The following is an 18,462-nucleotide window of genomic DNA, read 5'->3' as shown; positions in this document are numbered from 1 at the left end:
TCATTGAAGGGGTCTCAGGCTGCAACTGGATTCACGGCCACTAGAGGGTGATGGTGCCTCTTCCTGGTGCTGGCTCTCCTCCTGCTCTGGCTCGTCAGACAGGAAGCTGGGAAACGTCTGTGCTCGGGGGATAAAAGTCATTGCCAGGCCGGTTCCTGGGGAGGGAGAAGAGGGGAAAAAAGATTCAATGGAGCTCTTGCATTTAGTTTATCATGTTTGATTGAATGAGGTCGAAACAATACGTCTTGTTTTCATTAACAGATGGTGTAACTGTTGCTTAGCTACTGCCCATTCTGATATCTTTATAAATACGATAAGAAGATCATTCATGGAGATACAATTATCTCTTGATGTGGGCACACAATATAGAAAAATAGAGTTTAAAAAGTTGTACAGTGGTAAAAGAGGTCATTGTATATCAACCTTATCACCTCTAACACAAAGCTTCACTCCACGTCCCTCATCGTCTCCTCGCTCCCTGCTCTCTCCCTCTCCACCTTAATTTAAATTAATTGGACCAATTTGTTCTGCAGTGCATATTGGTTAACTGCGCTGAGAGGGAGTAATGGATACTTGTGGGCGGAGGGGCCGCTCCGTGCAAACTGCGAGACTATTAATAATATATTAGAATGCTGTTTGGAGACGTGCGCGCGGAGGTGGGTTGAGGATAAAGTGGCTGGCAGGCTGCTGATCAGGCACGGAACTGGGAGGAAGTGGCCGCTGATCAATATTTCAGGAGGTGAAAAAAACACACAACACAACCCTGTAATCAATTCTAACCTATAGCAGATGATGCGGCACGCGGCGAGAAGTTGCTGCACGTCGATACACTTCATGCATTTGGAATCGCTTCATAAACAGAGGGTAATTGAAATTTGATTAACAAATTAAAATTTGACTTTGTTTTCTTCCAGGGGCCATACGGACAAAATCGACAAAGAGATTATTCTCCCTTCCACTGTTGTTGCTGAAATGCTTATAAGGAAAATATGATTTTAAGTTGTGCAAATGATTCATATAGTGTCACACACTCTCACAGGTCTTTGCTGTGTGTGTGTAGCCTGTAGCACCAACGGAAACAAGCTCAGGCGGCCTTGTTTCACTCGGGCGGCCGAGCAATCATTGTCAAACGGAGAAGAAGACGCAAAGAGAGTTGATGCACAAGTAGAGAAAAGATGGTGAGTGAGGGAGAAACAGAAAGGGCATTGTCCTGCGTGAACAGCTTGCAGGAGGAAGCACAGAGGGGTCAGTGTGGGTGTGAGGATGAGCCCAGAACAGCACCAGTCATAACAGGTGAGTCATACACACACACACACACACACACACACACACACACACACACACACACACACACACACATATTCAGTTAGCACACCCCTTTGTCCACTCGTCTTTCCTTTCCACCTCTCCCTGAAAGAAAGAAAAACGAGGCGAAACTCCAGCTTTAGGTTTTAAACGGAGCTCTGGAAAAAAACGCTGCAGGTTAAAACCAAAAAAGCTGGGGGACATTTCTCTCCTTTAGCCGCTGTACTTAATAGACTGCTGAAACGACAGGTGGGCGACCAGGCAAATCCTTTTCACATCTTTGCCAGGACAATCCCTCTCCCCCAACCAAGACCAATTTGCGCTGGGAGAAAACATCGGTCATAAGCAGCAGTGTTTGTTGCCAGGTCCCTGACGAGAGACACGCTTGTTGGACAGGAGACACGGATGTAGACACACTCACAGACAAAAAAATACGTAAAACCAAAAAAGGGAGAAGATGTTGCCAGCGTCCCCTTCTCGTCTCCCTATGAGGAGGAGACAGTGATTTATCAGTGCCTTTTCATTACCAGGGGAAGGTCATGTCATCCTATCTGGCCTGGGGTGGCAGCTGCTGGTCTGGGCACGCACACACACACACACGCACACAGACATACACAAACACCCTGACAGATATAATGGTCGGCCCAGACACACAAGCAGCTATTCATGCATGCATGTTGACAGACACACACACACACACACACACACACCTGTCTGCACCTTCCTTTCTAACAGTGCGATAACCCAGATGGCATCCTAGAAACAGCTGTAACCAGAGAAAGAGACGGTGCCTGGGCCACAGACTCTGGACCATGCAAGACTGCGGACACGCAGGCTAGTGTGTGTGGTTTCTTGTGTGTGTGTGTGTTTGTGTGTGTGTGTGTGTGTGTGTGTGTGTGTGTGTGTGTGTGTGTGTGTGTGTGTGTGTGTGTGTGTGTGTGTTAGTGGAAAGCCAGCTGCAGGAGCGACAATGCACTGGATCGAACACAAAGATCAATCCTATCGGTTATGCGTCCTCAAAACCGAGTAGGTCGGTTCATTTACAATAGGATTCAAATAACACAACTAAATAGGGCTGAGCAATAAAACAATACCAATAATTATCCCTATATAGTTTTGAAAAAGGTTCAGTATAATCAATACATTGCTTGTGCATTGTAAAAGCATAGTGAGGAGGTATAACACATTATTGATCTCCCTCAGATCTTATCAAGTGTTGAACATTCTCTGTCTATGAAGAAGAGTTTAAAACTAAAATGGTATTTATCGATATCAAGCAATTGTATCTCGAGACAAGCAATTGTATCTCGAGACCATTTTTAGCCGTTTAACTCAGATAGAAATAAAAATAAACTTTCCATCCCTGCAGCAGAAAGAGATGCAAACAGTCGAACTCCATTTTACCTGGCTGTCATGCATTTTTCATGGGATTCAATTTTTTGCATCTACTATATTCCATGTCGCCTGTTGCAGATAAGATAGCGTTATCATCCTGTTCCCCGATCATCTTGTCCCCGTCCCTTTGATACTTACTCCCTCTCTGTAAAATCCTCTCGTATCACTCCCGGCCGATCACGCTAAGAAGAACAGCGCTCGGTGCCATTAGACTTGCTAATGCTACGGCACTAAACTGTGAAGCACAATGAAACGCAGACAGAGAGATAAAGAAAGTGTGCGTGTGTGTGTGTGTGCCTGTGTGTGTGTGTGTGTGTGTGTGTGTGTGTGTGTGTGCGTGTGTGTGTGTGCGTGTGTGTGTGTGTGTGTGTGAGAGAAATGGAACGAAAAAACATAAAAATGGCTCCAAGAAAAAAAAAATACAAGCGTTCTTGTCCATTTTCCCTTCCAATATTAAAGTTGGTAATTGAACCACTTTTGACAGGCCTTGCTTTTTCCACTTGAAAACTTTAAAGTGCACTTATTTCTATGCATCAGAATGAACATCAAACTCAATGAACACAGCAGTCTCACTGAAATGCGAAACTGTGAATAATATTAAGAAAGTAGAGTTGGAAGGCAGCGGGGATATAGACACATTGTCCTGGTGTATAGTTTCTGGTTTTATTAAAAAGCAGAATTGTTTGGGGGCTTAATTTTGTTTCCCACAGCTTGATAAAAGGATGTTTTCCTGAATTACGTTTCTCTTTTTCTTCTTTTGAACAAACCACATTTGACAATTACTGCTTTCACTTTTAGCAAGCAAGGCCACTGGGATGTAATTTTGAGACATTAATAAAAAAAAGCAGATGTGAGATTTATTCGAATGAAAGCGTTACAGTTCCTCATATGCCAAGTCCTCCTTTATCCGAGACAAAGAAATCAACAAATAGGTGAATGAACCTCAATGGGACAGGAAACCGTGTTCCTTAATTATTCCTCCGCACCCGCAGGGTATTTGAAAGCAACCCAAGCATGACTCAGCAAATTGACTGTGCTGATTGGATTTTCATCATGCACGCAGCGATACAGCCAAGCAAACGCAGCCAGCCACCCTGGTCCAAGCTCCTGATTTCTTACCTCTATTGGCTCCACCTCAGTATTTCAGGGATTAATAGTATCATTATTACTGGAAAATGATTTTTTTTACCATAATCTATGATAAGACTGTGAGTCCCAATGAGGTACATTTCTGCAGTTGCCAGAGGGCACTCGATATACTATTATACTGTAGTGTACCTAAACTACTATTTTTATATTTACTAAATTAATCTAAATGAGCTCATTAGTAAATATATATGTACATACTGAGTCACCTTAACACCTGAACATTGCATGTGCACCAGAACTAGATCATCTTCATGTGAAGTATTAACAGTTAATGCAGAAATTGTACACTTAAAAGATATAAGGTGCAAAGTCATGAGCTAAAATGAATTGATAAGGGTTCAAATTAACCGCTGAAAGTAACAAATAAAAGGTAAAGGCCAAATGTAGTGAATGCATGATAGTTCAAATAGATAATGGAATAGGAAAACAGCAGTCGGCTAAATCTATCCACTGATTCCAGAAATCGCTCTCTGTCTGCATGTGGCTCACATATCTCGAGAACCGTTCACCGTAACAGCTTCACACTTGACATGTATATCGTAGGAATATACAGCGGAAAATCTGAATAAGCAGGTGACCAGTGCTCTGTAGCAGCCACTTGGGCTCATCAAATTGGTGTCAATCAAGACAACAGTGCAACAGAAACATCTGATTCTCAGTTCGGGGTTCTTGGTACTGAGTCCAACTTCAACGAACAAACAGGCGAACAGCTCGTCTTGCAGCAGCGGCAGCTTCAGGGTTCTTTGGACTGGGTCCGGAAGCCGGGCTTCACCTGCCTTAGCTCAATTACAGCGTAACAGCAGGTCACTTTTACAGATTCAGAAAAAAAAGGTGCAACCAGCATCAACACTGGCCAAACAAACAGGCCTGTTTAGAACAGGCTCTGCACTAGTATAATGAATACATAAAGAAGGTAAGATAAAAAAAATAGATGGCAAAAAGTAACAGCAATGGAAAAATAATGTAATAGCTGAAAGTAAGGGATAAATGGTGAAAATAAGGCTTCTGCCATTCCGAGTGGCACAAGTACAAATGTAAACTTGACCTGACGTGTTTATCAACTGTTAAAATCAATTAAAACAATCATTTAAAACATGATGGGTGTCGTCACTGAAGGGTTGCTTTAGTTCATCTGACAGGGCTGCACTGTGGGGCGGTGTTAAGAGTCTTTCTCATGTGCAGGTCATGAGTTGTCGAAGAGGTGGAGACCTTCCGCCGATGAGGAATCAATGCAGTTACTGTATATGACTCTCCTCATCGAAAAAATGTCTTGCATGGCTGAACGACCGCACTAGTGTCTGAGGTCTGTGAGGTTCTCCTGACACGTCTTTCACAGTCCAAACATCCCTTGTCACAACAGGAGTGAGACTCCCGTCCCTCCCTGGAATCACCTCCTCGTCCTTCTTGTCTGGCGGGACCTTTCGCTGCGTCCTCAAAAACACTGATGCAGTCAATTTATTCATGGGAGAGGAGGGGAGATAATGGTAGCGCTGAATGTGTATGAGCATGAGAAGGTTGGAGGGTTGTTACGAATTGGACAGACACACGGGCGGGGGGGGAGTGTGGGAGGACCGCTGGAGATGGCAGGGTGATGGATGAGAGAGGAGCTCCTTTGCTCACCAGAGTTTGGAGAGGAAGAGTTTAGAAAGGAGACTTTACAGAGACTGGGCCTATAAATAATGAGCCTGAGGTGGAGGCTCCTCTGTTTAGTGTATATGAGTAAAAACATGTTGATGTTTGAAACGGAAGACTCGCATTTCGCTTTTAAGCTTATCGGGCCACAATTAAATGATAATGAAGAAAAAAAAAATCCAGCCTCGGCTTTTCAAAAGAAAATTACGATGTCGGAGCGACTTTCATCTTTGCCTCGCTCTCTGTTTTTGCTCTATCAGTGAACGCCAAAAGACCTATAATTCTCTGATAAGTCGACTAATCAACTAACACCATGGACACAGCCTAATCCCATCAGCTCTTTAAGCACCTTTCTGCCTCTGGTCTACACACACACACACACACACACACACACACACACACACACACACACACACACACACACACACACACACACACACACTTTCTTACGTGTGTGAATGTGTAGATTAAAGACATACTGTGCTCAGCCTGGATGCAATAAGGCACCTACTGTGATATTAATGGATTTGAAGTGACATTTATTTCTCCTCCACTTGCACAGACCTGTACATTTATTTTAAGAACACACAGCTCATTTGTCTCTTGTGATCTAATTTAGATGAGATGAGGAATTCCAAACAAATCACAATTTAGATTCAAGATTCTGTTAGTGTCCTGCTTTGAAGTTTGACTCAGTGGAGATGTATGTTAAAATCCCAAAAGGGAGCAAAATCATAAACACATGTAACATTTAAGGGGAATGAAAATAACTGAAATGGGGAAATAGACATTTTATGAACAAAATAATTTCTGATTAGATGCAGATTGGACCAAAAACTAAAGAATTAAATTAAATATGAATGGAGATGTTTCAGTGAGAGTATGTATGTAAAAATGGGAAGAGAAATAAAACTAGATAATTCCATAATTCAAGTCACTGATTGGAAGCATACATACAGTATATGTAAAGAAATGTGTAGTGTCAACGTACTTGTGAAACTCTTCAATTAAACATATGTTCATTTCTCCCTGTGTCTTCCTGTTGCTCCAACTCGTCCTGTCATGCTCCACAAATTACCCCTGACACACACGCAGGTAAAGAAATAGCAACACTGTGCGTGTGTGATAATTAGCAACTTCGTGTCTGTACCTTGGTAACTGTAGAGATCTCCCACGCTGTTCTGACGCGTGATGTGCTGCCAGTAGGCGCTGCGGGGCAGGGAGATGGACTTGGTTATTGTCTCTCTGGAGTGGATCTGAAACAGACAGAGGACGGCTCTTTCTGTCAATGTCAATCATTCAGCCACAACAGGGGCAATTCAATCGAGACAGTGTACATCAGCTGAGGCCACTTTGCACAGTATGAGGTCAAGACTTTACAATATTACAATATAATAGAATTACCACCCTGTGCTCGTGTGCCTCCGCCCAACCAGTGCAGTTTCATTCAACAACCCTTTTATTTGCTGACTCATTTGACGTGACTGTGACCTTTTGACCTTTGATGAGTGAAAACAAATCAATTCATCTTTGAGTCTAAGTGACAAGTGGTGACAAATTTAACAAATGAACTAAAGGCAGAACTGATATATATATATATATATATATATATATATATATATATATATATATATATCATGCTGAAGAGACAAAAACATGTTTTCTGAGGCCACTGTGACCTTTGACCTCTCAAATCTCATCAGATCATCTCTGAATCCAACTGATGGTTTGTACCAAATCTGAAGAAAAAATTACCTCAAGGTGTTCCTGAGACGTTGCATTCACTAAAGAAAAAGCTTGTTGTTGTGCTTGTTTGGTCCCAGTAAACTTTGACCTTTGACCACCAAATTCTGATCAGTTCGTCCTTGAGTCCAAATGAACGTTTGTACCAAACTTGAAGAAATCCCCTCTATGGTTTGAACGTACAGAAAACCCAAATACCTAAAAACTTGAGCCACTAGCTGTCGGCGGTGCGGTGTCATAAAAACCAAACTTTCCTACAATGAGCTCATCGAAAGTGAAGAGGAGAACTCCCTTTCTGTTTTCATGTCAGTAACCAAAGAGCCTGCGTAGCACCGTATAACACTGGTTGAATGGCCACTATAAATGGCTGTTTGTAGAGCCACTGGATGATGTATTCAAGATTTTAATTCACAATATTTTACTGAAAAGATAATCTGCAGTTGTTCAGAAGTGAACATGGCATTTCTGTGGTGAGTTTTGTTTAGCTCCCTGTGTGATTTATAGAGCTGAGGGTAAACGCTGCATTTGGAAATGATCCCAAGTGGTGGGGTCCGAGAGCAAGGCCATATGGTCAAGGCTCATCAAACACTAGGCAGGCCTACATAAATAAAGAATAAAGATGATAGCGGGGAGCAGGGCGGGGAGGGAGGAAGGAAGGAGGGGGGGGACAGGGATGGACGGGTGTTGTGATGGAAGGAGGGAGCGGATGCGGAGACGATGGGGGGGCAGAGGGCTCAGAGACCACAGCGAGACATTGAGGGTAGAAACCAGACGCAATACCTGCAGAGGATGGTTTGTTCTTTTGTGTGTGTTACTGGTGACGCGGGGACATAAATCTGTTTTTACAGTCAGGTAATGGGATCATGTCGTCTCAAACGTAAATATTTAACATTTACGGTGAAGGCATGTTTTATTGTTAGGGGAAGGTTAGGTTTTAGAGTTAAGAAGTTTGTTGTTACAGTTAAGTCTCCAGGAAATGAGTCATGGAGACACAACCAGCGTGCGAACGAGAAGATCTTGTGTGAAAATCTTGTTTTCTAAACTCAATGACGTGTTTGTTTGATCCACTTAAAACGAACAGAGAGAAGAAACCATTAAACTGCTAAAGAAGGTTGTAGTTCAAAGAATTTGTGTGTGTAAATGTGTGACTGTGTTTGTGTGCGTGTGTGTACTGCGTGTGTGTACCGGGTCCTCGGTTTGTAATATGGAAGACATGCTTTTAAGGGATTGGGCTGAGATGGGTTGGAATTAGGGTTAAGGCTATAAAATGTAGGCATTAAGTTGTCTCACACAAGGGAATTAACGCACAACACGAATACAAAAGCCACAAGAAAACTAAGGAAGCCACACAACTATCTGCAACGGAAGTGAACCACAACGGATGTGTTGTCAATCCAGCCATCGCTTAGATGTGATGTGTATTTGAGGTGCGTTTTTTTTGGCTATTCCAAGCACCTGCACCAAAACACCTCAAATAGACAAGCATCTAATTGTCTGTGGCGGCTAGGTTGACCAGACAACAGCTCACTTGACTACATTAAGTAACTCTTGATGTAACTTTTGCATTTGTGTTGTCGCTTCTGTAGTCATGGTTTCCATTAATACGCTTGTGTGAGAAATCTCGGCCCCCGGAGGAGACACAAAGAGCCTCCTCACTATTTCTCTGTGTTTCTCGGTGTGACAGAATGTTTTAGCGACTGTATCAAAGTGATGAATTAAATAGTTCTGCCGATGTCATGACTCTTGCGCACATAGTTAACACACACTGTCAGCTGTTAGTTCGCAGTGCAAACAATGCTGCTGGGAGTATTTGATAAACTACTAATAATGTAATTGTACCTGGGAGCTCTTCTCTATCTCCTCCATCATCCTCTCATGCTGCTGGGCGATGGCCAGCGTGGCCGAGTGGACCCGCTGGTAGATCATCTCCCCCTCCCGCGTCTGGAACGTGAACAAACCCTCTCCCGTGTCACACATCCTGCGCCAGGAACACACACACAGAGACAGAGAGAAGTACACACACTTTGATCGCGCTCACTCTAGGAATGCTCATTTACAAAAAAATGCATGGTCGAATGTGCACTTACTGAGAGACACATTGATACGATGGCCCGCTGAAGTCAAACACACACACACACACACATACACACACGAGTGAGAAGATACAGTGTATAAACAGTAGACGCACACACAGAGGCACCTGTCACATCACCGCCTGAAGGGCTCAGTGGCAAATGCCGATATCCTGGGATGATCTGGATGATCCAAAGTTGCTTTGTGAAAGTTTTTATGACAATTCCAAAAACTAAGTTGTATCTTTTTTTCCACCCTCCCTCCCACTGGCAACATTTCAATCACTCAGACGACACAAACACAAATCTGCATGCACACCCACCTTCCAGACTCAAAGGTGAACCAGGTGGAGTCTCGGCCGTATCTGCGCAGGGAGCTGAGAGGCCACATGACCAGTTTGAGGCGAGCGTTGTGGATGTCCCACAGGTAGATGTTCTCATGGGTGATCTGCATGGTGCACTCCCCGTAGATGTCCAGGTTGGGGGTGGGCATTATGTACACATTGAAACGTTCTGCGAAGATTCACACTCGTTAAAAGATGGGATTTTAATGATACAACAACAAAAAGGAAATACTCTGCATAGAATTCATTTTTCATCTGGTGTCAAATGGTTGGTGTTTGAATTGTGAAGATAATTAGAGATAATTCATAGTTACTTCTAGAGCTTTCTAGACAGTTTTGATTTATCTGTATCACTTCCTCTCTCCTTGTCCTTATATAATGGGGGTGAATGGATTTTTGTTTGTGGAGCTCACAGAATAAAACATGCACCACATCTGTCAAAAACCACATATTTGAAGAGAATGAAGGAAATTTACTATGGAAAATAAAATGCTTACATTTTTGCATAGCATAATACTACAAGGTTTGGGTTGTTTGATAATATAAAAAAAAAAATTCATACATATAGAGCCAGAGAATATATGGCCAAAAAAAGATGAATATCAAGAATATCAACTACTTTTTTTATTATCTGCACCCACCATGAACTACTTATTGTTTGATTTTTAATCAGATGTGGCAGTTGTAGAGTAAAACAACCCTTCAACTATTTTAAACATTACTTCACTTTCACTTAATCCACAGCGGGTCGTACTAGCCAGTAGCCATCCAGTGAGCTGGACTGGAATCATTCACCAGGATCTAACTCTCTGTGGCAGACAGGGAGAGAGGAAGACAGATAAAGAGGAAGAGGGTTCTCCATGATCTAAATTAGTCCTCACTAATTACGCTTAATGATTCGAAATAAGCCATGTGTCTGCAGTGGATAGAAAATGGCAATGTCATAGTGTGGCGTATTTTTAGGTACAGTGAAAATGAACTCTGGTATAATTATCTGCCCCTGCTGTTTGGGGAGGGCGACTAATTGAAACGTGGTTGCAGGCTCGACCCTCGTTTTTCATCCATCCAGGGAGGCAGCAGAGAGCCGCTCGCTTCTCTTGAAACTTTTCCGCGAGCTCTGAGCACCAGAGCTTCAGCCGAAAGCGGCGACAGAGGAATTGTGTTGTTGCTGTTCAGCTGGTTCAACGTGAGCTCAGTCAAAAACGTGAGAAAGAATGAGGCCAAGTTATTTTGAAAATCACAATTTCACTTTGCTGCTGCAGTGAAATGAAATTGGTCGAAATGACGCCAGATTATTTTCAATAACTCGCCCTTTTACAACTTTAAACCGCTCTTCTTTGCCTGTTGCCTTTTCGATTTCCTCCGCGAGTTCGCAAATTACGCTGAATGAGCTTCGCTGTGATGGCTGCGCCCTGTTGTCTCTTCTCTTTTTCCATTTCCATTTCCTGTGACTGGAATATGCGGGGAAGCACATTTATTTCACATGGCCTTAGGAGCCATAATCTCATCCATCTCTGTGACAAGCTTCATTATGAGGGAAGCCAGTGATGCACAGCACCTCTCATTAGGCCGGGAACAGAGCCCCGACCACAGCCTGTGACCTGTGCTCTAACTCACACACACACAGGTTTCCTCCAACACACACACACACATCCAAATGTAGTTCTGAACCTGAACAAACATGTGCTAGTGTTGCCGAGGACTGTTACAGGGGGGGACGTCGGATCAGGTATTGACAAAAAAACGGCCCCTATTAACCAGGCCTAATTGGACAGTGACTGTTCCGCTTCCCTAACCCTCTGAGGGCTCGGTTGCATTAACACGTACGTGCCCGGACTGCAACCACATAACCACTTGAAGGCAGGCTGAGTGAGAGAGATTGACCCCGAATGGCCGTCTGTGTTAGCAGGGACTAATTGGGCACTCACCGTTCTGCTCCCGCTGCACCCCCGCTGCTAACAGGTCTGGCTCTCCCAGGCTGATGTCGTTGAGACGGCTGCCCAGGCACTCCATGCACAGCAGCTTGCACCACTCCTCTGCATCCAGCTCTGCACACAGCCACACAGCAGCACAGCGTTAAGGCATGTCCGACACACACACACATACACACACATACACACACACACATATCCACCATCCTCCATATCCAGTACTGCAGACATAGTAAAAACATTCTGTCTAAATGATACTGCCACAGCTGCGACGCCTGTAGCATCTGTACACACGTGCAATCACATATATCACTCGTGAAATGCTACATGTACAGGACATGAGTACAGCAAACAGTAACCAGGGGGAAGAAAAATCCATCTTATCGATTGGCTGCAGATTAAAAGAGGCAGTGGGTTCAGCAACAGCCAATGACAGATGAATGTTAGCTTTCTCCTCCCTCCTTGAGATACTCGGTTCCCAGGGTGCACCACACACATGTGAGCGGCTCTGCTGGAACAATGTGGCCACAGTCGCAAACTGGGTGTGCTGATCATCTGTTCAGTCAATAAGCTATTTTCCAAATGGAAGGAGGGCTTTAGCCTGTCAATAGGAGAGGAAATGTTAAAGGGTTGAAAGAAGCGGTTAAAGGATTAAGTACGCTCATGTGTTTACTAGTCATACTTTAGATGAGGAATTGAGGAAAACACATAAATTCTGGCTTTTTACAGTCGCAACAAATATGTTTACTAGCAACAGCTCAGTATGGCCGACATGTTTCCTTTTTCATTTATTCAGAGTATTAAACCTGAGGCACAGAACATTGGTGTTTCACATGGCTTAAGCTTAGCTTGCGGTTGTCAGTAGCTAAACATTTAGGGTACAGACATGAGAGAGGTATCGATATTCAAACTCTTGACAGGAAAATTGTGATGAATGGGGAAAAAAAATCAGACTGCACATGAAGCTGAAAGTCATGACCCCCTAACATGGAGGAGAAGGTTAGTGGACCTCACTACCACGGATCCATCCTCAATCTCAACTGTGCAGACTTCGTCGCTCCAAATCTGCGACGTTCACATCCAGGATATTTAGCCTTCCTTTCTGGATGGTTGCTAACCAAACAGACAATGTTAAGTTTATTTTTAAAGCTGCTAAGATATTGTTTATGCAGATATCTGATAACCAGGGCATATGGGAGCTGCACCCTCCAGTGCATTTTATGTGTGAGAACGAAAGAGGCAGAGGGAGGTAGAGATAGAGACAGAGATAGGGAGACTCCTGATCACAGTTAAGTACTGCATGTAATCCTGTGTGCAAATCCTATTCCACACAATGTTGCTGCGGGTTATTGAAAACATTATCTGTACGCCGCTTTATCACTTTTTGTTTTTTCTTCAACCCATAATATTTTCTAAGATGTTAATCTGAGGGTGACACGGAGGTTATGGGTCAACTCACACGTCGCTACCAGAAACCAAATAAGGATTATTTCCTTCATGAGAATCTTAATGTTGTGAAATTTGGGAAAGAATTAAGACTAATACTCTTTTTACAGATGCAGTCAGAGAAAGTTGCATCTACTACATGTGACAGCTGGCAGGAGAGGAGGAGGAAGGGCATCCATTGAAAGACTGTTATCAAAATCAAATCTGGAGGTCTGCGTGGCAGTCTGTTGTTTGTGAATACCAATTTCCCTTCCTGTTAAGTCAGAAAAAATAGTGTTTACAATGGCGAAAGATTTCCAATTGTCTTATGTGAGCTTTTGGTGAGAGTCACTGAGGTATGAAATGAGGCAAATGCTGGAGTTGTTTATCTTTGTGAAGCTTCGTAACTCCGGGCCCAGTGGAATTCTGGGTTATGTGTCTATAGCCAGCGATGTGTGCCGAGGCACGTGAGAGTGTGGGAACACGCCGTGGCAGGAAGTGTGGGAATGTTTCTGTGTCTGTTAATCAAAAATCATCATATGCTTGCGTAATATGTGTGTGTGGAGAGGTGTTCGCCCTTCATTCACGTCAACCCAGCTTGTGTAATCGCTGGAATAGTGAGAAGGGCTGTTTGTCAGATCAACTCTGGTGTCCAATGGGACAGATACACACAACTTTGGAGGGTGAAGGAAAGGTCTGCTGCTGCCTGGAGCGATTCATTCACACACAACAGAAAGGCAACAAAAACACACACACACAAACACACACACACACACAAACACACAGACAGCTACAGCAGCTCTGTACTTGAGCTCCCTGCTCATGCCTCCCCGGATTCAGCTCTTCTCATTCAGTTACTGTGGCCTTAAAGTGCCTCAACTCCCACACTTTCAAGGCCACTGAGTGGAAAATAGGCTAAACAAACTCTTCATCGGCCTCACTGGTCTGTGTGCCATGCATGGAGGAATACAGTGGGAGGATGTCTCTCTTACTGTGTGGAGGTGTGGGGGTGTGATTGAGGAGGACAAATAAGCATTTCATGTTTGCCAAGAGTGTGTGAAAAAAAAAAGCAAAGAACAGGAAAGGTTGGATGATGACATTGGAGAATATGTCAGGATCGAATTATGTGACAGTCAGGAAACAGGATACAGACTCTGGTTTGTATACATGTTTATATGTATCTTTACAGTTCTATTAATATATTTCCATGCCTGACTCATCTGTGGAATTTAAGGAGATGACATTTTCAGTACTATTCATATCTCATCTCTATCAGATCTGCAGGTCAGTCTCGTATTGCTTTGACAGATGCATCCAAAGCACACAGCTGTCAAAAACATGTCAGATCTGCTCCCATCTTTTGTTCACTTCCTTGTTTCATTGACAGTGCACTTAACATAGCAGTGCTTGGGCGGAGGCACCAAAAATATGTTTTTACACATTAAATATCGAGAGACGTCCATGAAGCCTATTTGAGACCTTTTTTCTTTAAACAGTCAACACTTCTTCCTTTTGGAATATTTGTTTAAAGGTCAACAGACAATCTTCCAGTTTGCTTTTTAAATGCCAGCTTTAGTTTTCAGTTCCAAACTCCCATGACAATGTGCTGCACTATAAAGTCACATCTCATGTAATCTGACCCAGCTGTGTATAGCTCCACAAGCTATTTATACATGCTTTTGACTATAAGAACAACAAAAGACCTACTTTCACATTTTATAAATAATACTGTCCTAATTGTTAAGCGCATATCGCTAGTGCTACACGTCACCGTTGTAATGTATTGTTCTAATTAAACACACATTCCTATCTTGGTTAGTGGAACATCGTTGTTGTGAAATATTAAAAGGTGCATTGCACAATTCTATTGATGTAAAAGCATGGAAATTTAATGAAGTTAATTCACAATAATGAGTTGTAGTGGGACTGAAGTGTGATTGAAGTGTGATTGTTAACATAATTAAATTGACCGTATATTTATGATTTAAAAAGAGAAAACTCAAAATTCAAACATATGATTTATGAAGCTTAATGATAAGCCTGTCAGTGTTAAACACATGATGTTGTCCTGATTTATTATGAGAGAACAGAGTAATTAACCATTCTGCACTTTTTGCACAGATAGTTTTGCTAATAGATACTGGATTGAAAAGATCTCAAAAAGTGCTACTAAAGTAATGAATCATCACACACACATTCATAAGACTGGAGGAAAGATTGAGGCGTTCATCCTCATCTGTTTAGAAGAAGCACATTAAGGCAAATCCACCATAACCTCTTCACATCCAAACGCGTCAGCATCGATCTCTATTGTTACAGTCTATAATTAGGTTGCCAAATATCATTTTTCAGACCTGCAGTATGAAAATCAATATTTCAGAACTGATCCTCCCACTTCTTGATGTAGCGTCAAATGAGCATCAGTTGGCCAAACTTCAACTCCCAGCTTGTTTCAACCTTTCTGTTTCTGCCTTTCACTCCTCAACCTCTTACCAGTCCTTATCCAACAAGTAATGGTAAACAAAGATGTTAAAAAAGCATAACAATCTTCAAAGTGAACTTATTTTTGTCCTTGGCTTAAAAAAGACAAAATATTCATTTTTGAATGAAGGAGAAGAAACATACCTGAATCACAGGCGAACGTCTTGGACGTGTCGTCAAAGAAGATAATCGCCACAGCGTGTTTTTTAGTCTCCCGCGGCATCCGGGTAATGTTCTTGATGTTATGGAGCTCAGTGATCTAAGCAGAAAGGGGAGAGCAGCAGCAGCACATTACATGAATGAACAGCGTCAGCAGCAGAGGCAGCAGCAGGGCCGACTGCCATCTTGCACCGCTTTGCTGAAAGTGCAATAGTAGTTCAGGGCGTAGCATTTAAAGGACGGCATATTAAAATAGAAGTGCGGGAGATCTCACGGGATAAATAAATAACAGTAGTTATTCTACCGATTACAAAGCGCTCTTCTCAAAAAGTAAGAAATGCTAAATGGTGTCAGCTCGCTTCTGCTTCATTCTGTGTAGTGAGTTATATATTGATATTCATTCTAAAAGCACAGTATGCACAATTGTGGCCTGACACTGAAACTAAATACACAGCTCATCCACTGTTTAAGTGCCTCTCCTTGAAGCTGCTTTCCCAGTCAATAGGGAGACGTGCAATCAAAAGCATCTAAATCACTTTACCAGGAGATTGATCGTGAGCGGGAGGGAAAAAAGAGAAGATTACATTTAATTGAATATCACCCGCATTTACAGGCCATTTTGTTCAACAGTCTTCTCTGTGTTCGCTCTGCCTGGGAGATAAGGCCCATTACATTATTGTAGTCCATTGTGTGCTAACTGTGGGCTCTCTGCCAGGCTGTTGGGAATGAATTAGCTGGGCTCTCTGCCCGTATAGTAAAGCTCGACTGCTAAAGGTTAAAAGACTAAACCTAATAACACACACAACATATGTGGACAACAGATTTCTTTGCTTGATAACATGGGCAGTACATTTTCCCCTCTACTGACGGATATCCTCTGCTCGGCATTTGAGTACGACACAGACATTTTCACCAACCGAGGAAGGCAAGGCAAAGTTGAGAAAGAGGAGAGAAGGGTGTAGGTAGTGAAAGATTTAAGATATTTATCATTTGTTGTTCCTTATCCACCTCCAACTTCGTATTTGAATATTAATATGAGATGAGGTATGTTCTATCCCTGTGAAGATACAGTATTTATTTGTCCCTCAGGCGAGCTATTCATACATATAACTGACACAAAGTAAGCCGCAACTGTGGGAGTTTCGGAGCCTTGAATTCCACCGGCTTCTCATCTCTGTTTGTGTTTAGTGTGTAACTGTGCATGTTTGAGCCTTTCCCTTTATGTGTGTGTATGTGTGTCTGTGTGTGAAATTGTTCGTGTGGAGCTGTGTATATAAGGGAGAGATTTGGGTGCATTTCCAGCCTACGGCGCTAGAGTCTGAGCAAAGTGAATCTCCTTTCTTCTCCTCCTCTCACATTAAAAAGAGCGGCAGTCGACAGACACAGGCTGGGGACTTTGTGAGGCTGCACTTACGCTGTGTTCACGTCGTATCATTGAAACCTTAATTACAAGCAGCTGTGGGCTAAAAGACCATTCACGTCACCCATTGACTAGTAATTCTGAATCAGAGATATTGGAGATTTCTGACAGTGATGGTGAAAAAGATCCACAGGCAAGTCAACAAACTGTGGCTGCAAATGCACCATGGCCGTTAGTAACTACTGGCCTGCGGTTGAATGCCTCCACCCACCAGTGTTGTTTCAGTCTACATAAAATGATTCAACACCTTTGACCTTTAACCAAATCATAACAGTTAAAGCTTCAGTCCAAGCTTGTTAAACACTGAATAAATTCCCTCAAGGCAGACTTGTGATATCATCTAACAGACCAAAAACATGTTTTGTGAGGCTGCAGTGACCTTTGACCACCAACTTCTAAATCAGTTCATCCTTGAGTCCAAGTGAAAGTTTGTACCGAAGTTGAAAGGATTCCCTGGATGTGTTCCTGACATATCATGTTCACAAGGTAAAATGTGGATCTGAGGTCACAGTGACCTTGACCTAAAACCACCAAAATCGAATCAGTTCATCTCGAACTGAACGTTTGGACAGAATTTGAAGAAATCCTCTAAAGGCGTTCTTGAGATACTGTGTTCATAAAAATTGGACGGACTGAAAACCAGAAAGCAAAATAGAACTGGTTGTCAACAACGAGGAGACATGTGAAGTAGAGATAAGGGTTGATGACAATAGAATCAAAGTGGTTTTGCAGGTAGTTATTAAAGTAGAGATACAATTTTGGATTTAATACGATAACTTTTGGAGGATATCCATCCAATTACGGAAATAAGCCGCTAGAAACCAAATATGCCAACTTCATTAAGAAATTTGGCTTCATCCTATGCTTGAATTTCTGCACAAAATCCCCAGGCGATCCATTTAGTAGTTGTTGAGAGGGAAACTAAAGTGTGAAGAAAAAGCCAATCCCCTTTGTGTGGATTCTGTAAATCAGCCACCAGTGCAGCCTATTTCCTCCCAAAGCACTGCAGCGTTGAATGAAGCCCTCAGACGGGACCTTTCTTGATCTCTGTGGCGATGCATTACCAGATGCACTGATGCATGTGTGCACTCATCGCTCACTCCAGCGCTGGTGTATGAGATGCCTCTGGGTCTGGGACGGGGGTTTCAGCCACACAGGATGCCCCGCGTGACAGCATGATGTAGTAGGCACGGAGATACTTCATTCACAACACATGACTAATACCGAAGCAGCGAGAGATGCAAAGAAAGTGGATAAAAAACATCTATACCATCAAATCTCTCAGATGAGCATGAGTTCCCCTGCATTCGCGTAAAATGAGGGATTCAAGAAAAATACTGCATTTATAATCTTATGGGCGAAGAAAGACTGTTACAGAATACTAAATCATCTATCAAACATTAATA

At 42.7% G+C, this 18,462-nt stretch overlaps 1 protein-coding gene across 1 annotated transcript in view; it reads right to left on the bottom strand.

The window, feature by feature from the left end:
* dok6 (docking protein 6) overlaps window positions 1-18,462 on the bottom strand; it is a 39,674-nt gene continuing 21,212 nt past the window's right edge. The window contains exons 3-8 of the mRNA XM_061094136.1: window positions 15,622-15,736; window positions 11,569-11,688; window positions 9,620-9,809; window positions 9,064-9,202; window positions 6,632-6,737; window positions 1-155 (exon numbers count right to left, since the gene is read on the bottom strand). Coding sequence (XP_060950119.1) covers window positions 1-155; window positions 6,632-6,737; window positions 9,064-9,202; window positions 9,620-9,809; window positions 11,569-11,688; window positions 15,622-15,736 — 825 coding nt within the window. The remainder of the gene's footprint in view (window positions 156-6,631; window positions 6,738-9,063; window positions 9,203-9,619; window positions 9,810-11,568; window positions 11,689-15,621; window positions 15,737-18,462) is intronic.

The sequence above is a fragment of the Limanda limanda genome, chromosome 20 (genome assembly GCF_963576545.1).
Source record: "Limanda limanda chromosome 20, fLimLim1.1, whole genome shotgun sequence".
NCBI lineage: Eukaryota > Metazoa > Chordata > Actinopteri > Pleuronectiformes > Pleuronectidae > Limanda > Limanda limanda.
The sequence above is the reverse complement of the archived record's forward strand: the minus strand, read 5'-3'. Positions and strand labels throughout refer to the sequence as shown.